This window comes from Giraffa tippelskirchi, chromosome 4 (genome assembly GCF_054371585.1).
Source record: "Giraffa tippelskirchi isolate mGirTip1 chromosome 4, T2T-mGirTip1v1.2.pri, whole genome shotgun sequence".
NCBI lineage: Eukaryota > Metazoa > Chordata > Mammalia > Artiodactyla > Giraffidae > Giraffa > Giraffa tippelskirchi.
The window spans coordinates 142,588,329-142,606,296 of NC_137278.1; the positions used below are offsets into that span (position 1 = coordinate 142,588,329).

Below are 17,968 nucleotides of genomic sequence, written 5' to 3' on the forward strand. Positions count from 1 at the left end.
AACTCTTTGCCACCCCATGGACTGTAGCCTGCCACACTCCTCTGTCCATGTGGTTTCCCAGGCAGAATTTTTGAATGGGTTGCCCAGTCTTTCTCAAGAAGATCTTCCCAACCCAGGGATAGAAACCACATCTCTGCATTGCAGACAAATTCTTTACCACTGAGTAGACACCCTTCTTATTCACAGTCTCAATAAAATGTTTTGTTTTTATTAATATTTATTGGCGTATCAGTTCAGTCTCTCAGTCGTGTCTGACTCGTTGTGACCCCATGGACTGTAGCAGGCTTCTTTGTTCATCACCAACTCCCAGAGCTTACTCAAACTCATGTCCATTGAGTCAGTGATGCCATCCAACCATAGTTCCTTTCAAATGCTGTTAGTTTCTTGCTATAAAGTAAAGTAAATCAATCACACAAATACATTTATCCACTCTTTTAGATTTCCTTCTGATTTAAATCACAGCAGAGCAATGAGTAGAGATCCCTGTGCTAAACAAGAAGTTCTTATTAGTTGTCTATTTTATACATAGTAGTGTAGATATTTCAGTCCCAATTTCCCAATTCACCAATCCCCTTTTCTTCCCTTGGTAACCATATGTTTGATCTCTACATCCGTAACTCTATTTCTGCTTTGCAAATAAGTTCATCTCTACCATTTTTCGAGATTCCACATATAAGCCATATCATGCGATATTTGTTCTTCTCTTTCTGACTTACTACACTCTGTATGACAACCTCTAGCTGCATCCATGTCTCTGCAAAAGACACTCTTTCATTCCTTTTTATGACTGAGTAATACCCCATTGTGGACTTCCCTGATGGATCAGCAGTAAGGAATCCCCCTGCAATGAAGAAGAGACAGCTTCAATCCTTGGGTCAGGAAGGTCCTCTGGAGAAGAAAATTGCAACCCACTTGAGAATTCTTGCCTGGGCAATCCCATGGGCAGAGGAATCTGGTGAGCTACAGTCCATGAGGTCACAAAAGAGTCAGGCACAACGAGATTACAACATGCTGTCTATAAAAGACCCACTTAAGGGCAAAAGACGTACATAGATTGAAAGTGAGGGGATGGAATGCTTGTATATTTTGGAGATTAATCATTTATCAGTTGCTTCCTTTGCAGTTATTTTCTCCCATTCTGAGGGTTGTCTTTCCACCTTGTTCATAGTTTCTTTTGCTGTGCAAAAGCTTTTAAGTTTAATTATGATCCATTTGTTTACTTTTGTTTTCATTTTCATTACTCTAGAAGGTAGGTCAAAGAAGATCTTGCTGTGATTTATGTCATAGAGTGTTCTATCTATCTTTTAGTGTTCCTCTAAAAGTTTCATTGTTTCTGGCCTTATATTTAGGTCTTTATTCTATTTTGAATTTCTTTTTATGTATGCTATTAAGAAGTGTTCTAATCTTATTCTTATACATGTAGCTATCCAGTATTCCCAGCACCACTTACTAAAGAGGCTATCTTTTCTCTATTGTATATTCTTGCCTCCTTTGTCAAAGATGCCAATAGGTGCACAGGTTCATCTCTGGGCTTTCTATGTTCTTCCTTTGGTCTATATTTCTGTTTTTGTGCCAGCACCATACACTCTTGACTGTAGCTTTGTAGTATAGTATGAAATCAGAAAGTTTGACTGATCCAGCTTCATTTTTCTTTCTCAAGTATTCTTTGTCTGTTCAGGGTCTTTTGTATTTCTGCACAAACTATATAATTTTCATTCTAGTTCTGTGAAGAATGCTGTTGGTAATTTGATGAGGCTTGCATTGACTCTGTTGGAGAAGGCAATGGCACCCCACTCCAGTACTCTTGCCTAGAAAATCCCATGGATGGAGGAGCCTCGTAGGCTACAGTCCATGGGGTCGCTACGAGTCGGACACAACTGAGCAACTTCACTTTCACTTTTCCCTTTCATGCACTGGAGAAGGAAATGGCAACGCACTCCAGTATTCTTGCCTGGAGAATCCTAGGGATGGCGGAGCCTGGTGAGCTGCCGTCCATGGGGTCGCACAGAGTCGGACACGACTGAAGCGACTTAGCAGCAGCAGCATTGACTCTGTAGATTGCTTTGGGTAGTATAGTTATTTTCACAGTATTGATTCTTGTGATCCTAGAACAGGCTGTATCTCTTCATCTGTCTGTGTTGTCTTTGATTTCTTTCATCAGCATCTTACAGTTTTCTGCAACAGATCTTTTCTCTTTTTAAGTAGGTTTATCCCTAGTTATTTTATTCTTTTTGTTGCAGCTTATGCAGCTCAATTTCAGAAAAAAAAAAAGAAAGAAAAACAATCAGAAAATGGGTAGAAGACCTAAACAGACATTTCTGCAAAGAAGACACACAGGTGGCCACCAAACATATGAAAAACTGCTCAGTATTGCTCACTATTAGATAAATGCAAGTCAAAACTACAGTGAGTTATCACTTCACACTGGTCAGAATGGCCATCATTAAAAAATCTACAAACTATAAATGCTGAAGAAAGTGTGGAGAAAATGGAGTCCTCTTTCACTGTTGGTGAGAATGTACACTGATACAACCACAATGGAAAACAGTAGGAGATTCCTTCAAAAACTAGGAATAAAACTACTATATGACCCAGCAATCCCACTTCTGGGCATATATCCTGAGAAAACCATAATTCAAAAAGACCTATGTGCTCCATTGTTCATTTTGCACTCTTACAATCACCAGGATATGGAAGCAATATAGATGTCCATTGACAGATGAATTGATAAAGAAGTTGTAGCACATATATACAATGGAATATTACTCAGCCATAAAAATAAATGAATTTGAGTCCATTGAAATGAGGTTGATGAACTTCGAGTCTGATATACAGTGAAGTAAGTCAGAAAGAGAAAACAGATATCATATGCTAATGCAGATATATGGAATCTAGAAAAATGGTGCTGGTGAACCTATTTGCAGGGCATTTCTAGAGACAAAGATGTAGAAGACAGTCTTGTGGACACAGTGGGGGAAGGAGAAGGTGAGATGAATTGAGATAGTACCATTGACATGTACACACCACCATGTGTAAAACAAGTAATGAGAAGCTGCTCTGTAACTCAGGCTGCTGCTCTGTGACAACCTAGAGGGATCAGATGAGGGGGTGAGAGGGAGGCTCAAGAGGGAGAGAATATATATACTCATGGCTGATTTGTATTTTTGTACAGCAGAAACCAACACAACATTGTAAAGCAGTTATCTTCCAATTAAAAATAAAAAGTGAGGGGCTGGAAAAATATTTTATGCAAATGGAAATGAAAAGAAAGTGGCAGTTGCAATACTCATATCAGATGAAATAGACTGTAAAGCAAAGACTATATAAATAAGGTAAAAAGTTATATAGAAGAAGATATAAAAAGAAGATACTTAATGAAAAAAGAGTCAATACGCAAAAAGGATTTTACAGTCATCAGCATATATGCATCTACTATAGAAGCACCCAAATACATAAAATAAATACTAACAAGCATAAATGGAGAAATCAACAGGATTGTAGTAACAGTAGGAGACTTTAACACCCCACTCACATCAATGGAAGGATCTTCTGGACAGAAAATCAATAAGCAACAGAGATCCTGAATGATGCAATAGAGCAGTTAGAGTTAACTGGTATTTTCAAGATGTTACATAAAAAAATCATAATACACATTCTTGTCAAGTGCACATCAAACATTCTCTAGGATGGACCACATATTGGGGCACAACAAACCTCAACAAATTTAAGAGTATAGCAATTATTTCAAGCATATTCTCTGACCACAAGAGCATAAAACTAGAAATCAACCACAGGAAAAGATATGAAAAAAAAAAAAAGATTACATGGAGACTAAAGGACAAGCTACCAAAAAATGAATGGATTAAAGAGAAAATCAAAAGGAAATTTAAAAATACCTTGCAACAAATGACAAAACACAGCCAACAAAATCTATGAGGCTCTGAAAAAGCAGTTCTTGGAGAGAAGCTCATAGCAATACAGATCTTTATCAAAAATCAAGAAAATCTCAAGCAACCTAATCTATCACCTAAAAGAATTAGAAAAAAAGAACTAGCAAAACCTAAAGTCAGGAGAAGGGAATATTAAAGACCAAGGAGGAAATAAATAAAAGAGACTAAAAAATAAAACAAAAATTCAAGAAAGCCAAGGTCTAGTACTTTGAAAGGATAAAGAAAATTGAATGCTTCTGGCCAGGCTCACCAAACAGAAAAGTAAAAGAATCCAAATAAAATAAGAAATTAAAAAAGAGAGTATAAGAAATCTGATACTGCAGAAAGCCAAAAAACAATAAAAGAATACTATGAACAATATATACCAACAAATTTGACAACCTAGAAGAAATGAACAACTTTCTAGAAAGATACAGCTCACCAAAATTGAATCAAGCAGAAATAGATAATTGAACAGAGCCATCACTTGAAATGAAATAGAATGTGTAATTTTTTAAAAAAGAAAACTACCTTTAAAAAGCACCCTATAAACAAAAGTCCAGGACCAGATGGTTTCACAGGCAAATGTGATCACACACACAAAGAAAAACTATTTCTCTTCAGACTCTTCCAAAAGAGAGCAGTGAACACTCCCAAGACATTCTGTGAAGCCACAATCACCCTATACCAAAACCAGATAAGACAGCACCAATAAAGCAAATTACAGGTCAATGTCTTTTATGAATATAGATTCAAAAATTTTCAACAAACTATTAGCAAATCGAATCCAACAACACATAGAAAAAGTTCCAAAGTTCACAAGGATGGTTTAACATGCACAAATCAATCAATGCAATACAGCACATAGAAAAAGAAAAAAACCACATGATCAACTCAATAGATGCAAAAAAAAGCATTTAAAAAATTCAATATTCATTTATGATAAAAAAAAACTCTTACCAAAGTGAAAATAGAAGGAACATAGCTCAACATAATAAAAGTCATTTATGGCAAACTCACAGCCAATATAATACAGGTGAAAAGCTAAAAGCCTTCTCACTAACCTAGAACAAAACAAAGATGCCCACTCTCACCACTTCTAGTCAGCATAGTATTGGAAGTTCTAACCTGAGAAATCAGACAAGAAAAAGAAATAAAAGATATCAAAACTGGAAGGGAAGAGCTAAAATTGTCACTGTGTGTAGATGACATGATAGTGTATATAAGAGACTTCCCAGCTGGCCCAGTGGTAAATAATCTACCTGCCAACGGAGAAGGCATAGGTTTGATCCCTGTGTCAGGAAGATTCCCTAGAGTAGGAAATGGCAACCTATTCCACTATTCTGGCCTGGAAAATTCCATGGACATAGGAGCCTGGAGTGCTATAGTCCAGTGGGTTGCAAAGAGTCAGACACAACTGAGTGACTGAGAATACGGCACACAAGGACTCCATACAAATTTGCTAGATCTAAAACATGAATTTAGCAAAGTAGCACCATATAAGATTAACATCCAGTTGTTTTGGTGCTATTATTTTCTCCCAGTCTGAGGGCTGTCTTTTCACCTTGCTTATAGTTTCCATCATTGTGCAAAAGCTTTTAAGTTTAACTAGGTCACTTCTGTTTATTTTTGTTTTTATTTGCATTTCTCTTGGAGGTGGGTCATAGAGGATCTTGCTGTGATTTATTTGGAGAGTGTTCTGCCTGTTTTCCTCTTCAAGTTTTATAGTTTCTGGTCTTACATTTAGGTCTTTAATCCATTTTTGAGTTTATTTTTGTGTATGGTGTTATAGTGTTCTAGTTTCAGTCTTTTACACATAGTTGATCAGTTTTCCCAGCACCACTTGTTGAAGAGGCTGTCTTTTCTCCATTGCAAATTTTTGCCTCCTTTGCCAAAGATAAGGTGTCCATAGGTACATGGATTCATCTCTGGACTTTCTATTTTGTTCCAGTGGTTTTGCACGACAAAGGAAACTGTAAGCAAGGTAAAAAGACAGCCATCAGAATGGAAGAAAATAATAGCAAATGAAGCAACTGATAAAGAATTAATCTCGAAAATATACAAGCAACTCATGCAGCTCAATACCAGAAAAATGAACAGTCAAAAAGTGGGCAAAAGACCTAAACAGACATTTCTCCAAAGAGGACATACAGATGGTTAATAAACACAAGAAAAGATGCTCAACATCACTCATTATTAGAGAAAGGCAAATCAAAACCACAATGAGGTACCATCTCACCCTGGTCAGAATGTCCATCATCAAAAGTCTACAAACAATAAATGTTGGAGAGGGTATGGAGAAAGGGGAACCCTCTCACACTGTTGGTGGGATTGCAAACTGGTACAGCCACTACAGAGAACAGTGTGGAGATCGCTTAAAAAACTGGTAATAGAACTTTCATACTACCCAACAATCCCACTGCTGGGCATACACCCCAAGGAAGCCAGAATTGAAAGAAATGCATGTACCCCATTGTTAATTGAAGCACTATTAGCTAGGAAATGGAAGCAACCTAGATGTCCATCAGCAGGTGAATGGATAAGGAAGTTGTGGTACATATACATAATGGAATATTACTCAGCTATAAAAAGGAGTGGGCTTCCCTTATAGCTCAGTTGGTGAAAAATCTGCCTGCAATGCAGGAGACCCTGTTTGATTCCTGGGTCAAGAAGATCCACTGGAGAAGGGAAAGGCTACCCACTCCAGTATTCTGGCCTGGAGAATTCCATGGACTGTATAGTCTGTGGAGTCGCAAAGAGTCGGACACAACTGAGTGACTGTCACTAAAATGGAATGCATTTGAGTCAGTTCTAATGAGGTGGTTGAACCTGGAACCTATTATACAGAGTGAAGTCAGAAACAGATCTATACTGTATATTAACACACATATATATATGGAATTTAGAAAGATGGTACAGACAATCCTACATGCAGGGCAGCAAAGGAGACACAGATGTACGGAACAGACTTTTGGACTATGTGGGAGAAGGCAAGGGTGGGATAATTTAAGAAAATAGCACTGAGACATGTTTATTACCATATGTAAAATAGATGACCAGTGCAAGTTTGATACATGAAGCAGGATACCCAAAGCTGGTGCTCTGGGACAACCCAGAGGGATAGCGTGGGTAGGGAGGTGGGAGGGGGATTCAGGGTGAGGGGAACACATGTATACCTGTGGCCAATTCATGTTGATGTATGGCACAAAACCATCACAATATTGTAAAACAACTATCCTCCAATTAAGATTAATTAATTAATTTAAAAGAAAAAAAACCTTATCTTGGAAGTAGATGGAAAAAGCTGCCACTGTCACCCTGCCATGCTTTTGGACCCATCTCTGTCTTGTACAAGTTCAACAGTTTCTGCTCCACTTAAGTGGCTTTTTCTTATTTGCCTGCAGCCTTCTAAAAGCCTCCACATGCTTCTAGGGCTTTTGATATAAGGAGAGCAGAGTCCAAACCTTCAAGGTGCTATTCCTTCCTCCCCCCAACCCCTGCCAATTGAATTGCAGATAGAAAAAAACAACCTTAGAAGCAGAGGCTTTTGAGCTGGACATGACCTGCTGATGGTCTCATTCAGCCATTTTTCAAACTAGTGTTTCAAGGAGGGCTTTGATAGTTTTGCATATGTTACCTAGCTTCAAATTCCATTTATAACTGTAATTTCAAAATACACATTGGATAACAGTTTTTAAGGTGTTGGAGATAATTAACATAGGATTCTCCTGTCATCTTCATTTAACTTACAGGGGAGGGGAGCCCTTGAAAAAAAAAAAAAAAAAGCTACTCTTTGCCTCTATGTCTCTGTGAGTCAGGGGTTTACCCAATGCAGAAATAAGATTTCTCTGCAACTTCTGGCTTAAAATGTGTATGTCCATCACAACAGCCTCAGTGAGAATCAATTGCTTTGCATGTAAACACTAATTAGACCACAGGAAAATGTTTTACTAATAAAATGCTACTTGAAATTGCTGCTTAAAAGAAAAATGAGATTAACTTCTAGAAATAAGTTGCATTTCTTTGCACTAACAATGAAATAACAGAAAGGGAAAGTTTTATATATGTGTGTGTGTGTGTGTGTCTGTGTGTGTATACCTTTCAAAATTGCATAAAAATAAAATACCTATGAATAAACCTGACCAATGAGGTGAAAGACTTATATGCTGAGAACTATAAAACATTAATTGAGGAAATTAAAGAAGATCCAAAGAGATGGAAAGATACCCCATGCTCTTGAATTAGAAGAATTAATATTGTTAAAATGTCAAAACTACCCAAAGCAGTCTGTAGATTTAATGTGATCCCTATCAAACTGCCCATTACATTTTCATAAAACTAGAAGAGATAACCCAAAAATAAATATGGAATCAAAAATATCTGTGTGTATTATGTGTATTCAATCGCTTAGTACTGTCCAACTCTTTATGAACCCATGGACTGTAGCCCACCAAGCTCCTCTGTCCATGGGATTTTCTGCCAATAAACTAGAGTGGGTTGCCATTTCTTATTCCAGGGTATCTTCCCAACCCAGGGATTGAACCCATATATCTTGTGTCTCCTGCATTAGCAGGCAGAATCTTTGCCACTGTGCCACCTGAGAAAAAGGAAGGAAATTTGAACACGTGCTGTAACAGGGATGATGGCTCAGATGGTAAAGAATCTGCCTGCAATGAGGGGGACCTGGTTTTGATCCCTGGGTTAGGAAGATCCCTTAGAGAAGGTAATGGCAACCCCCTCCAGTGTTCTTGCCTGGAGAATCCCATGGACACAGGAGCCTGGCAGGCTACAGAGCATACAGCAATTCTGAGGAACAAAAACAAAGCAGGAAGTGTAACGCTCCCAGACTTCAGACAGTACTACAAAGCTACAGTTATCAAAATTGTGATATTGATTCAAAAGTAGACATACAGATCAATGGAACAGAATAGGGAGTCCAGAAATAAATCTACACACCTATGATCAATAAATCTTTGACAAAGGAGACAAGAATATAAAATGAGAAAAGGACAGTCTCTTCATCAAGTGGTGCAGGGAAAGTTGGCTGGGTGCATGTAAATCAATGAAGTTAGCACACACCCTCACACCATGCACAAAATGAAACAAAATTACTTAAAGACTTTAACATAAGACAGGGCACCATAAAACTCCTAGAAGAGAGTATAGGCAAAACATTCTCTGACATAAATCAAACAAATGTTTTCTTAGGTCAGTCTCCCAAAGCAATAGAAATAAAATCTAAAATAAGTTGCACCTAATCAAACTTACAAGCTTTTGCATAGTAAAGGAAACCATTAAAAAAAAAAAAAAACACGAAAAGGCAACCTGCAGAAGGGGAGAAAATATTTGCAAATGATGCAACTGACAAGACTTAATCTCCAAAATATACAAACAGGTCATACAACTTAACAACAAAAAACAAACAACCCATTCGGAAAATGGGCAGAAGCCCTTAACAGACATGTCTTTAAAGACATCTGGCCAGTAGGCACGTGAAAAGATGCTCACCATCGCTAATTAGTAGACAAATGCAAGTCAAAACTGTAATGAAGTAGCGTTTCACACCAGTCAGAATGGTCATCATTAAAAAGTCTACAAATAACACATGCTAGATAGGGTATGCGGAGAAGGCAATGGCACCCCACTCCAGTACTCTTGCCTGGAAAATCCCATGGACGGAGGAGCCTGGTAGGCTGCAGTCCATGAGGTCGCTAAGAGTCGGACACGACTGAGCGACTTCACTTTCACTTTTCCCTTTCATGCACTGGAGAAGGAAATGGCAACCCACTCCAGTATTCTTGCCTGGAGAATCCCAGGGACGGCGGAACCTGGTGGGCTGCCGTCTATAGGGTCGCACAGAGTCGGACACGACTGAAGCGACTTAGCAGCAGCAGCAGCAGATAGGGTATGGAGAAAAGGGAATCCTCCTACAGCATTGGTGGCAATGTAAGTTGGTGCAGTCACTATGGAAAACAGCATGGAGGTTCCTTAGAAAATTAAATATAAAATTACCATATGATCCAGCAATCCTATTCTTGGGCATATACCCAGACAAAACTGTAATTCAAAAGGTATACAGACACCTATGTTCATAACAGCACTGTTCACAGTAGTCAAAATATGCAAGCAACCTAAATGTCTATTGACAGATAAAGAATAGGTACTACAAATATACAATGGAATACTACTCAGTCATAAAAAAATAATGCCATTTGCAGTGTCATGGATGCAACTGTAGATTATTATACTAAGTGAAGTAAGTCAGAAAGAGAAAGACAAATACCATATGATACCACTTATATGTGGAATATAAAATATGGCACAAATGAACCTATCTACAAAATAGAAACAGACTCACAAACATAGAGATCAGACTTGTGGTTGCCAAGAGGAAGGGTGACTAGGATTTAGGGTTTGTAAATGCAAACTATACATTTAGAGTAGATACACAACAAGGTCCTACTGTTTAGCACAGGGAACTATATCCAATGTCCTGGGATAAACCATAATGGAGAAGAATATTTTAAAAGATTGTATTTATATATGTATAAAACTGAGTCACTTTGCTGTACAGCAGAGATTGGCACTACATTGTAAATCAACTATACTTCAATAAAAAATATAAAAAGAAAAATTTTAAAATATAAAGCAAAACAAAATGTTAGAAAAAAATAAGAAACAACTCAATCAGCAGGAGCATTAAGAAACACATTCAAGCAATTAGCAACTCTACAAGCTGGCATTTAACCCAGTGTTTGACTTGTTGTTGTTTTTGACTCCAGTAATGGTTAAAATCTTTTTCTGCATTTATGCTTTTAAAGGCTGTGTAGAAAAAAAAAAACATAAATCACACAGATTACTTTTCTCTTATATTCTTGTTAAGAGTCTATAACTACCAATAAGAAGATAAGACAAAGAGGAATAGGTCCCTATGGATGGCTGCTTATCTTGCCTACCTTGTAGGGTATGATTCTCAGCCAGGTAGAATTAAATGGGACAATGAAAAGCCCATCATATCATTTAAAACCCAATTGAGAACTAAATAAAATTCCTAAAGTGAAAATAAATAAGTAGATAAATAAATGCTGCCTGCTGGTTTATAGACTTGTTTTGTCAGGTAAAGACCTTCTCCTGGTGGTTCTCCACGCTTATGGGGCTACCTTCAAAACTGCAGATGTGGAGATTTAGAGCTGGCATTGAAGCGATTGCTAGGTATACAGTAGGATCTACTGATGGTATGCTTGTTAATAGGGGCTTAGGTGAGTGTGAGTTAGGTTTGCTGCTGGGTGGATGAGACTGGCTCCAGTACCTTTGTTCAGTAGGGTGGCCCTGGGCCAAGGTTCCTTGTCAGAATGCACAGTTGAGACCTCAATTGGTCAGCCTATTTCTAGGTTTGTGAATCCGTGTGACTCCCACCAGGACTCCCACAAGGACTCCAAACTTTCACACATTATTATGTGTCTGATGGAAATTACTGTCATTATTAAGCAATAAGTAGAACCCTTAAGTGCCTTTCCAGGTGATGTTACGAGGGACTTCCCTCCTAGCCCAGATGGTAAAGAATCTGCCTGCAATGCAGGAGACCTGGTTTCGATCCCTGGGTTGGGAACATCCCCTGGAGGAGGAAATGGTAACCCACTCCAGTATTCTTGCGTGGAGAATCCCATGGACAGAGGAGCCTGGCAGGAGCCTGTGTCCATGGGGTCACAAGAGTCAGACACGACTTAACGACTATACCACCACCACCACCACCAGGTGATGCTAATGGTAAAGAACCCACCTGCCAGTGCAGGAGACATAAGAGACATGAGTTTAATCCCTGGGTAGGGAAGATCCCCTGGAGGAAGACATGGCAACCCACTCCAGTATTCTTGCCTGGAGAATTCCATGGACAAAGGAGTCTGGAATGCTATGCTCCATAGGGTCAGAAAGAGTCAGACACAATTGAAGTGACTTAGCACGCATGCACAGAGACCTTAAAGAGTCAGATATTTGAGTGATTTGTCATTAGTGTATATAATCAAATTAGAACTGTTATGTCTTAAATATATTTTGTTCATCTGAGAAATCTATAGTTTTTCTACGAATCAGTCACTAATATTTGAGACCTCACAGCAGGAAGATGTATATGGGTAGGGTAATCAATACATAAGGTAATTGAGAAGAATATTACTAAAAAAAAGATTTTTTAAAGAAGATAATCACTAGTAATTTTGCAGAGACGTTTTGGCTGATAGACTATCAAGGAGTTGTACTAAAGATATTAGTAAGTAAATAAATCCATAAGATGTGAAGACACCAGGTTGGACTACACATTTTTAAAATATTTCAGTATAAATCCTAACATTGTAATTGTTTTATCTGCTCTTTAAGGTGATAAATCCCAAAAAGAAAGAAAAAAAGAAGAAATACACTAATTCAGGAACAGTAAGTCAAATTTTATGTTATTCATTAAGGATTCAAATAGATGAATTAAAAAAATATATTTATATGTATATATAACATTTGGTATCAAATAGAAGCAACTCTTTCATTAGGGTTTTAATATGAAGGTATATAATAAAAAATTAACTTTCTATGGGAATGATTGTAATAGAGAACATCTCATAAGACATAGCAACCCAGATTCCTGCAAGTTGTTTAGGGGTTGAATTGTGTCTGAGGGAAGAAGTTTTATTATGAATTCTTCATTTAATGAAATCACCCGAGAAAATCAAGCAGACCTGAAAAAGTGAAGTAACCCTGTGTCCTTGTAGATAATTTGCATGTTGTTCTTCAATGGAAGTAAATTGGTCATAGAAAGGAGTTACTTAATTTTTACCCCTTTTCTTCTGATAATTTTAAATGTAAGAACAATCAGTCCTAGCAAAGTTTAAAATAGAATATCTTTATTGATTTACAAAATGCTAGGATATATAATTTTCTCTCTAACACTTAGAAAAAAGTCCGGTTAGGGTTACAATTAGTACTAGTATATAATTCTCTTGTTTTTGTTTTCTTTCTTCAGGTCACCTTGCTGTCTTTCTTGGTAGAAACAGAAGTTTCATTCCTTGACTATATTAAGGGAGGGTAAGTCATTTTCTGAAATTGTTTCATTGCTTAAGCAGTGCTGAGAGCAAGTTTGAACGTATTTAGAAACTTCATGACAACAGCAGTCAGAGACATCACTTCTGTAAACCTCTTCCAAATGATTAAGAGGGTTTTGGTGTTGTTATTTTTTGTTTGTTTTTGCCAATACTGATTTATTGCTAGAGTGTTGTCAAGCCAAAGAAATGGGGACAAAGGAACGAACACAGTTTCCCCCAAAACAGAGAGCTTAACCCCTATTGCTATTTGTTAAGAAAACAAAACAAAAGCTATACTAGCCCCAATGGGCAATCTTTGCTATATATGGGCATCTTGAAACCTGCCACTTGGACATAGACTAAGACTACAGGGTGATTGTTTCAATAAAGTCAAAGGAAAACATATTAAGAAGGAAAAATGTTTGCCAACTCTCCTTAGTATTCCAATATCTGTGAATATTTTTGTCTTTTGAAGATGGGAAAATAGAAAGTTGAATTTGTCATAAAAAATATATTCCTATTTGAATAAACTTCTTAGTAGCTGTAGGTAAAAAGATAAAAAAGATGAACTCTCTTAGCATGCTCTTTATAAACTTAAAAAAAAAAAAGCGCTTCATAGATCTGGCTATAATTTGCAGGTTGAAGTTTTAAAATTAAAAATTCCTTTCAAGTTTGTTTTCTTGGCTTTGCTTTGTGATCTTTAAGTGGGTGGTGTGTGTGTGTGCGAGAAAGAAATACCCAATATGTATTGTCAGCAGTATAAATCTAGTAATATTTTCATGTGAATCTATCATTAAAGATATTTTAAGAATCTGTTATGAATAAATCAATTTTATTGGGTATTCATATTCTCCTTTTGAAGATTCCTAGGGCTAATTAGAACAAATGGGTTTCAACAATACCTAAGCAATAAACTTCTTGACCACTGTCATTTTTATACTGCTTACCACCTCCAAGATTTTATTTTATTTTATTTATTTTTGGCTTACATGTGTCCAACTTATAGCACTGTCTGTGCTGGAAGAAATGTGACCTTTTCTGCAAGATTGTTGTTTTTCAATAGCTACATTGTATTTGACTCCTTGCAACCCTATGAACTTTAGCATGGCAGGCTCTTTTGTCTTCCATTATTACCTGGAGTTTGCACAAATTCATGTTCATTGAATCCATGATGTCATCCAACCATCTCATCTTCTGCCACCCCCTGCTACTTTTGCCTTCAATCTTTCCCAACATGAGGTATTTTTCATCTCTTCGCGTCAGGTGGCCAAAGTATTGGAGATCCAACTTCAACAATAGTCCTTCCAATGAACATTCAGAGTTGATTTCCTTTAGAATTGACTGGTTCGGTCTCCTTGCAGTCCAAGAGACTCTCAGGAGTCTTCCGGCATCACAGTTTGAGAGCATCAGTTCTTTGGCACTCAGCCTTCTTTATGGTGCAACACTCATATTAGTATATGAATACTGGAAAAACCATAGCTTTGACTATTCAGACGTTTGTTGACAAAGTGATGTCTCTTGCTTTTAAATACAATGTCTCAGTTTGTCATAGCTCTTTCCAAGGAACAAGCATCTTTTAATTTCATGACTAGTCATTGTCTGCAGTGATTTTGGAGCCCAAGAAAAGAAAATCTGTCACTATTTCCACTTTTTCCCTTCTATTTGCCATGAGGTGATGAGACCAGATGCCATGATCTTAGCTTTTCATTTGTTTGTTTTTTAATGTTGAGTTTCAAGCCAGTTTTTTTCACTCTCCTCTTTCCCCCTCATCAAAAGGCTCTTTGATTTCTCTTCACCTTCTGCCATTATAGTGATATCATCTGCATATCTGAGGTTGCTGATATTTCTCCTGACAGGCTTGATTCCAGCTTACAATTCATCCAGCATGGAATTTCGCATGATATACTCTACATAAAAGTTAAATAAACAAAGTGACGATATACAGCCTTGCACTCCTTATCCAATTTTGAACCAGTCAGTTGTTCCATGTCTGGCTTTGTTGCTTCTTGACCCATAGGTTTCTCAGGCAACAGATAAGGTGGTCTGGTACTCCCCTCTCTTTGAGAATTTTCCACAGTTTTTTGTGTTCCACATAGTCAAAGGCTTTAGCATAGTCAATGAAGCAGATGTAGATATTTTTCTGGAAATCTCTTGCTTTCTCTATGTTACAATGAATGTTGGCAGTTTGATCTCTGGCTCCTCTGCCTCTTCAAAACTCAGCTTGGAAGTTCTGGAAGTTCTCATTTCAGGTACTGCTGAAATCTAGCTTGAAGGATTTTGAGCATAACCTTGCTAGCATGTGAAATAAGCACAATTGTACAGTGGTTTGCACATTATTTGGCATTGCCCTTCTTTGGGATTGGAATGAAAACTGAACTTTTCCAGTCCTGTGGCCATTGCTGAGTTTTCCAAATTTGCTGGCATATTGACTGCAGCACTTTCATAGCATAATCTTTTAGGATTTTAAATAGCTCAGCTGGAAGTCTATCACCTCTAATAGCTTTGTTCGTAGTAATGCTTCCTAAGGCCCACTTGACTTCACACTCTAGGATGTCTGACTCTAGGTGAGTAACCACGCCATCCTGGTTATCCAGATCATTAAGACCTTTCTTATTTAGTTCTTCTGCATATTCTTTCCACCTCTTCTTAATCTCTTCTGTTTCTGTTATATCCTTACTATTTCTCTCCTTTATCATGCCCATCCTTGCATGAAATGTTCCCTTGATATCGCCAATTTTCTTGAAGAGATCTCTAGTCTTTCCTATTCTATTGTTTTCCTCTATTTCTTTCCACTGATTGTGTAGGAAGGCCTTCTAATCTCTCCTTGCTATTCTCTGGGACTCTGCATTCAATTGAGTATTTCTTTCGCTTTCTCCCTTACCTTTCACGTCTCTTCTTTCTTCAGATATCTGAAAAACTTCCTCAGACTACCACTTTGCCTTCTTGCATTTATTTATCTTTGGGATGGTTTTGGTCACTGCCTCCTGTGCAATGTTATGAACCTCTGTTCATAGTTCTTCAAGCACTGATTTAGTCCCTTGAATCCATTCATCACCTCCCCTGTTTGATTAAAAGGGATTTGATTTAGGTCATACCTGAATGGCCTAGTGGTTTTCCCTACTTTCTTCTATTTCAACCTGAATTTTGCAATAAGGAGCTCATGATCTGAGCCACAGTCAGCTCCAGATCTTGTTTTTAATGACTGTATAGGGCTTCTTCTTTGGCTGAACAGAACATAATCTTATTTTGATATTGAACAATCTGTGATTTCCATGTTTAGAGACATCTCTTGGGTTGTTGGAAAAGGGTGTTTGCTGTGACCAGCAAGTTCTTTTGACAAAACTCTGTTAGCTTTTGCCCTGCTTCACTTTGTACTCAAAGGCCAAACTTGCCTGTTTTTCTGGGTATCTCTTGACTTCCTCCTTTTGCATTCCAATCTGCTATGATGAAAAGAGCATCTTTTGTGTGTGTGTGTGTTAGTTCTAGAAGATGTTGTAGGTCTTCATAGAATGGGTCAGCTTAAGCATCTTAAGCATCAGTGGTTTGGGCATAAACTTGGAACACTATGATATTGAATGGTTTGACTTGGAACTGAACCAAGATCATTCTGTCATTTTGGAGACTGCACCAAAGTACTGTGTCTCAGACTCTTTTGTTGACTATGAGGGCTGCTCCTTTTCTTCTAAGGGATTCTTGCCCAAAGTAGTAGATATAATGGTCATCTGAATTAAATTCACCACTCCTGTCCATTCTAGTTCACTGATTCTGTGGATGTTGATGTTCAATCTTGCCATCTCCTGCTTGACCTTCTCCCATTTACCTTGATTCAGGGACCTAACATTCCAGTTCCTATGCAGTATTTTTCTTTATAGCATAAGATCAGATTTTACTTTCACCAGTTGATATGTCCACAGCTGAGCATCATTTCAGCTTTTGTGAAGCTGATTCATTCTTATTGGATCTGTTAATAATTGCCCTCTGCTCTTCCTCAGTAGCATATTGGACAGCTTTTGACTTCAGCTGCTGATGATCTTCTGGCACCATATCTTGTTGCCTTTTCATATTGTCCATGGGGTTCTCCAAGCAGGAATAGTGGAGTGGGTTGCCATTTCCTCCTCTAATGGACCACATTTTATCAGAATGCTTCACCATGACCCATCCATCTTGGTGGCCCTGCGCACATGGCTTCAATGAGTTATGCAATCCCCTTCACCATGATAAGGCTGTGATCAGTGAAGGGGTTTCTAATAGAAGTCATGTATAAATGGAGCCCCAACCCATGAGATATACTTTGTTCCAATCCTGGCTTCCCAACTTTTACAGGAACCTATTTTTTACTTACAAATGGATCATGGAGAAATATCATTTGAAATTTACTACATAATTAATGTAACTGTACTTACATTTATACCTAAAAAGGACATGAAAAATATCTTCATACAATTCATTTTTATATAAAGATTTATATAATAAATGCATGATCTTTTACATATACTACAATTACACATTTACCTATTGTTCATCACTGTTTCTAATACTTAGTATACAGATATCGTCCCTTTTGGTGATGGAATCCAAATAAGGAATGCAAGATAATTATTGAATTATGTATATTTATGTGTCTTTGCTCTTCAGGACTTTTTATAATCAACTGGGTATGAAATTTAAATTCTAATTTTTATTAATAATACAGTGAGGAGATCTGGTTTTATCATGACACTCCTGTCACTTCAGTTTCCTGTAGCTTACATGAGTTGCCTTCGTTTCTTTCATGACCTTAATTTACCTTACTTATTTTCCTTCATTCTGAAGTTCTTGTTTATATTCCTACAGAAAACTTACTCTCACCTATCAACTTATTATACATAATTTGCATATAGTAAAATTGCTAATAATACCTGATAGTAAGTGCCTCAAAGTAATTAACTTTACCCATCTCTCCATTGGCTCCTTTTCATTTCTGCTCACCTCCTT

General features: G+C 37.5%; 1 protein-coding gene across 5 annotated transcripts in view; it reads left to right on the forward strand.

Annotated features, from left to right (window-relative positions):
• CPNE8 (copine 8) overlaps window positions 1-17,968 on the forward strand; it is a 268,048-nt gene that overhangs the window by 173,460 nt on the left and 76,620 nt on the right. For 3 of the 5 annotated variants that reach the window (XM_081483375.1, XM_081483374.1, XM_081483379.1), the window contains 2 exons: window positions 12,303-12,356; window positions 12,937-12,998. In XM_081483375.1, the coding sequence (XP_081339501.1) occupies window positions 12,303-12,356; window positions 12,937-12,998 (116 nt within the window). Of the gene's footprint in view, window positions 1-11,855; window positions 12,196-12,302; window positions 12,357-12,936; window positions 12,999-17,968 lie in introns of those variants that run through there. The other 2 variants (XM_081483377.1, XM_081483378.1) reach the window with 2 other exon arrangements.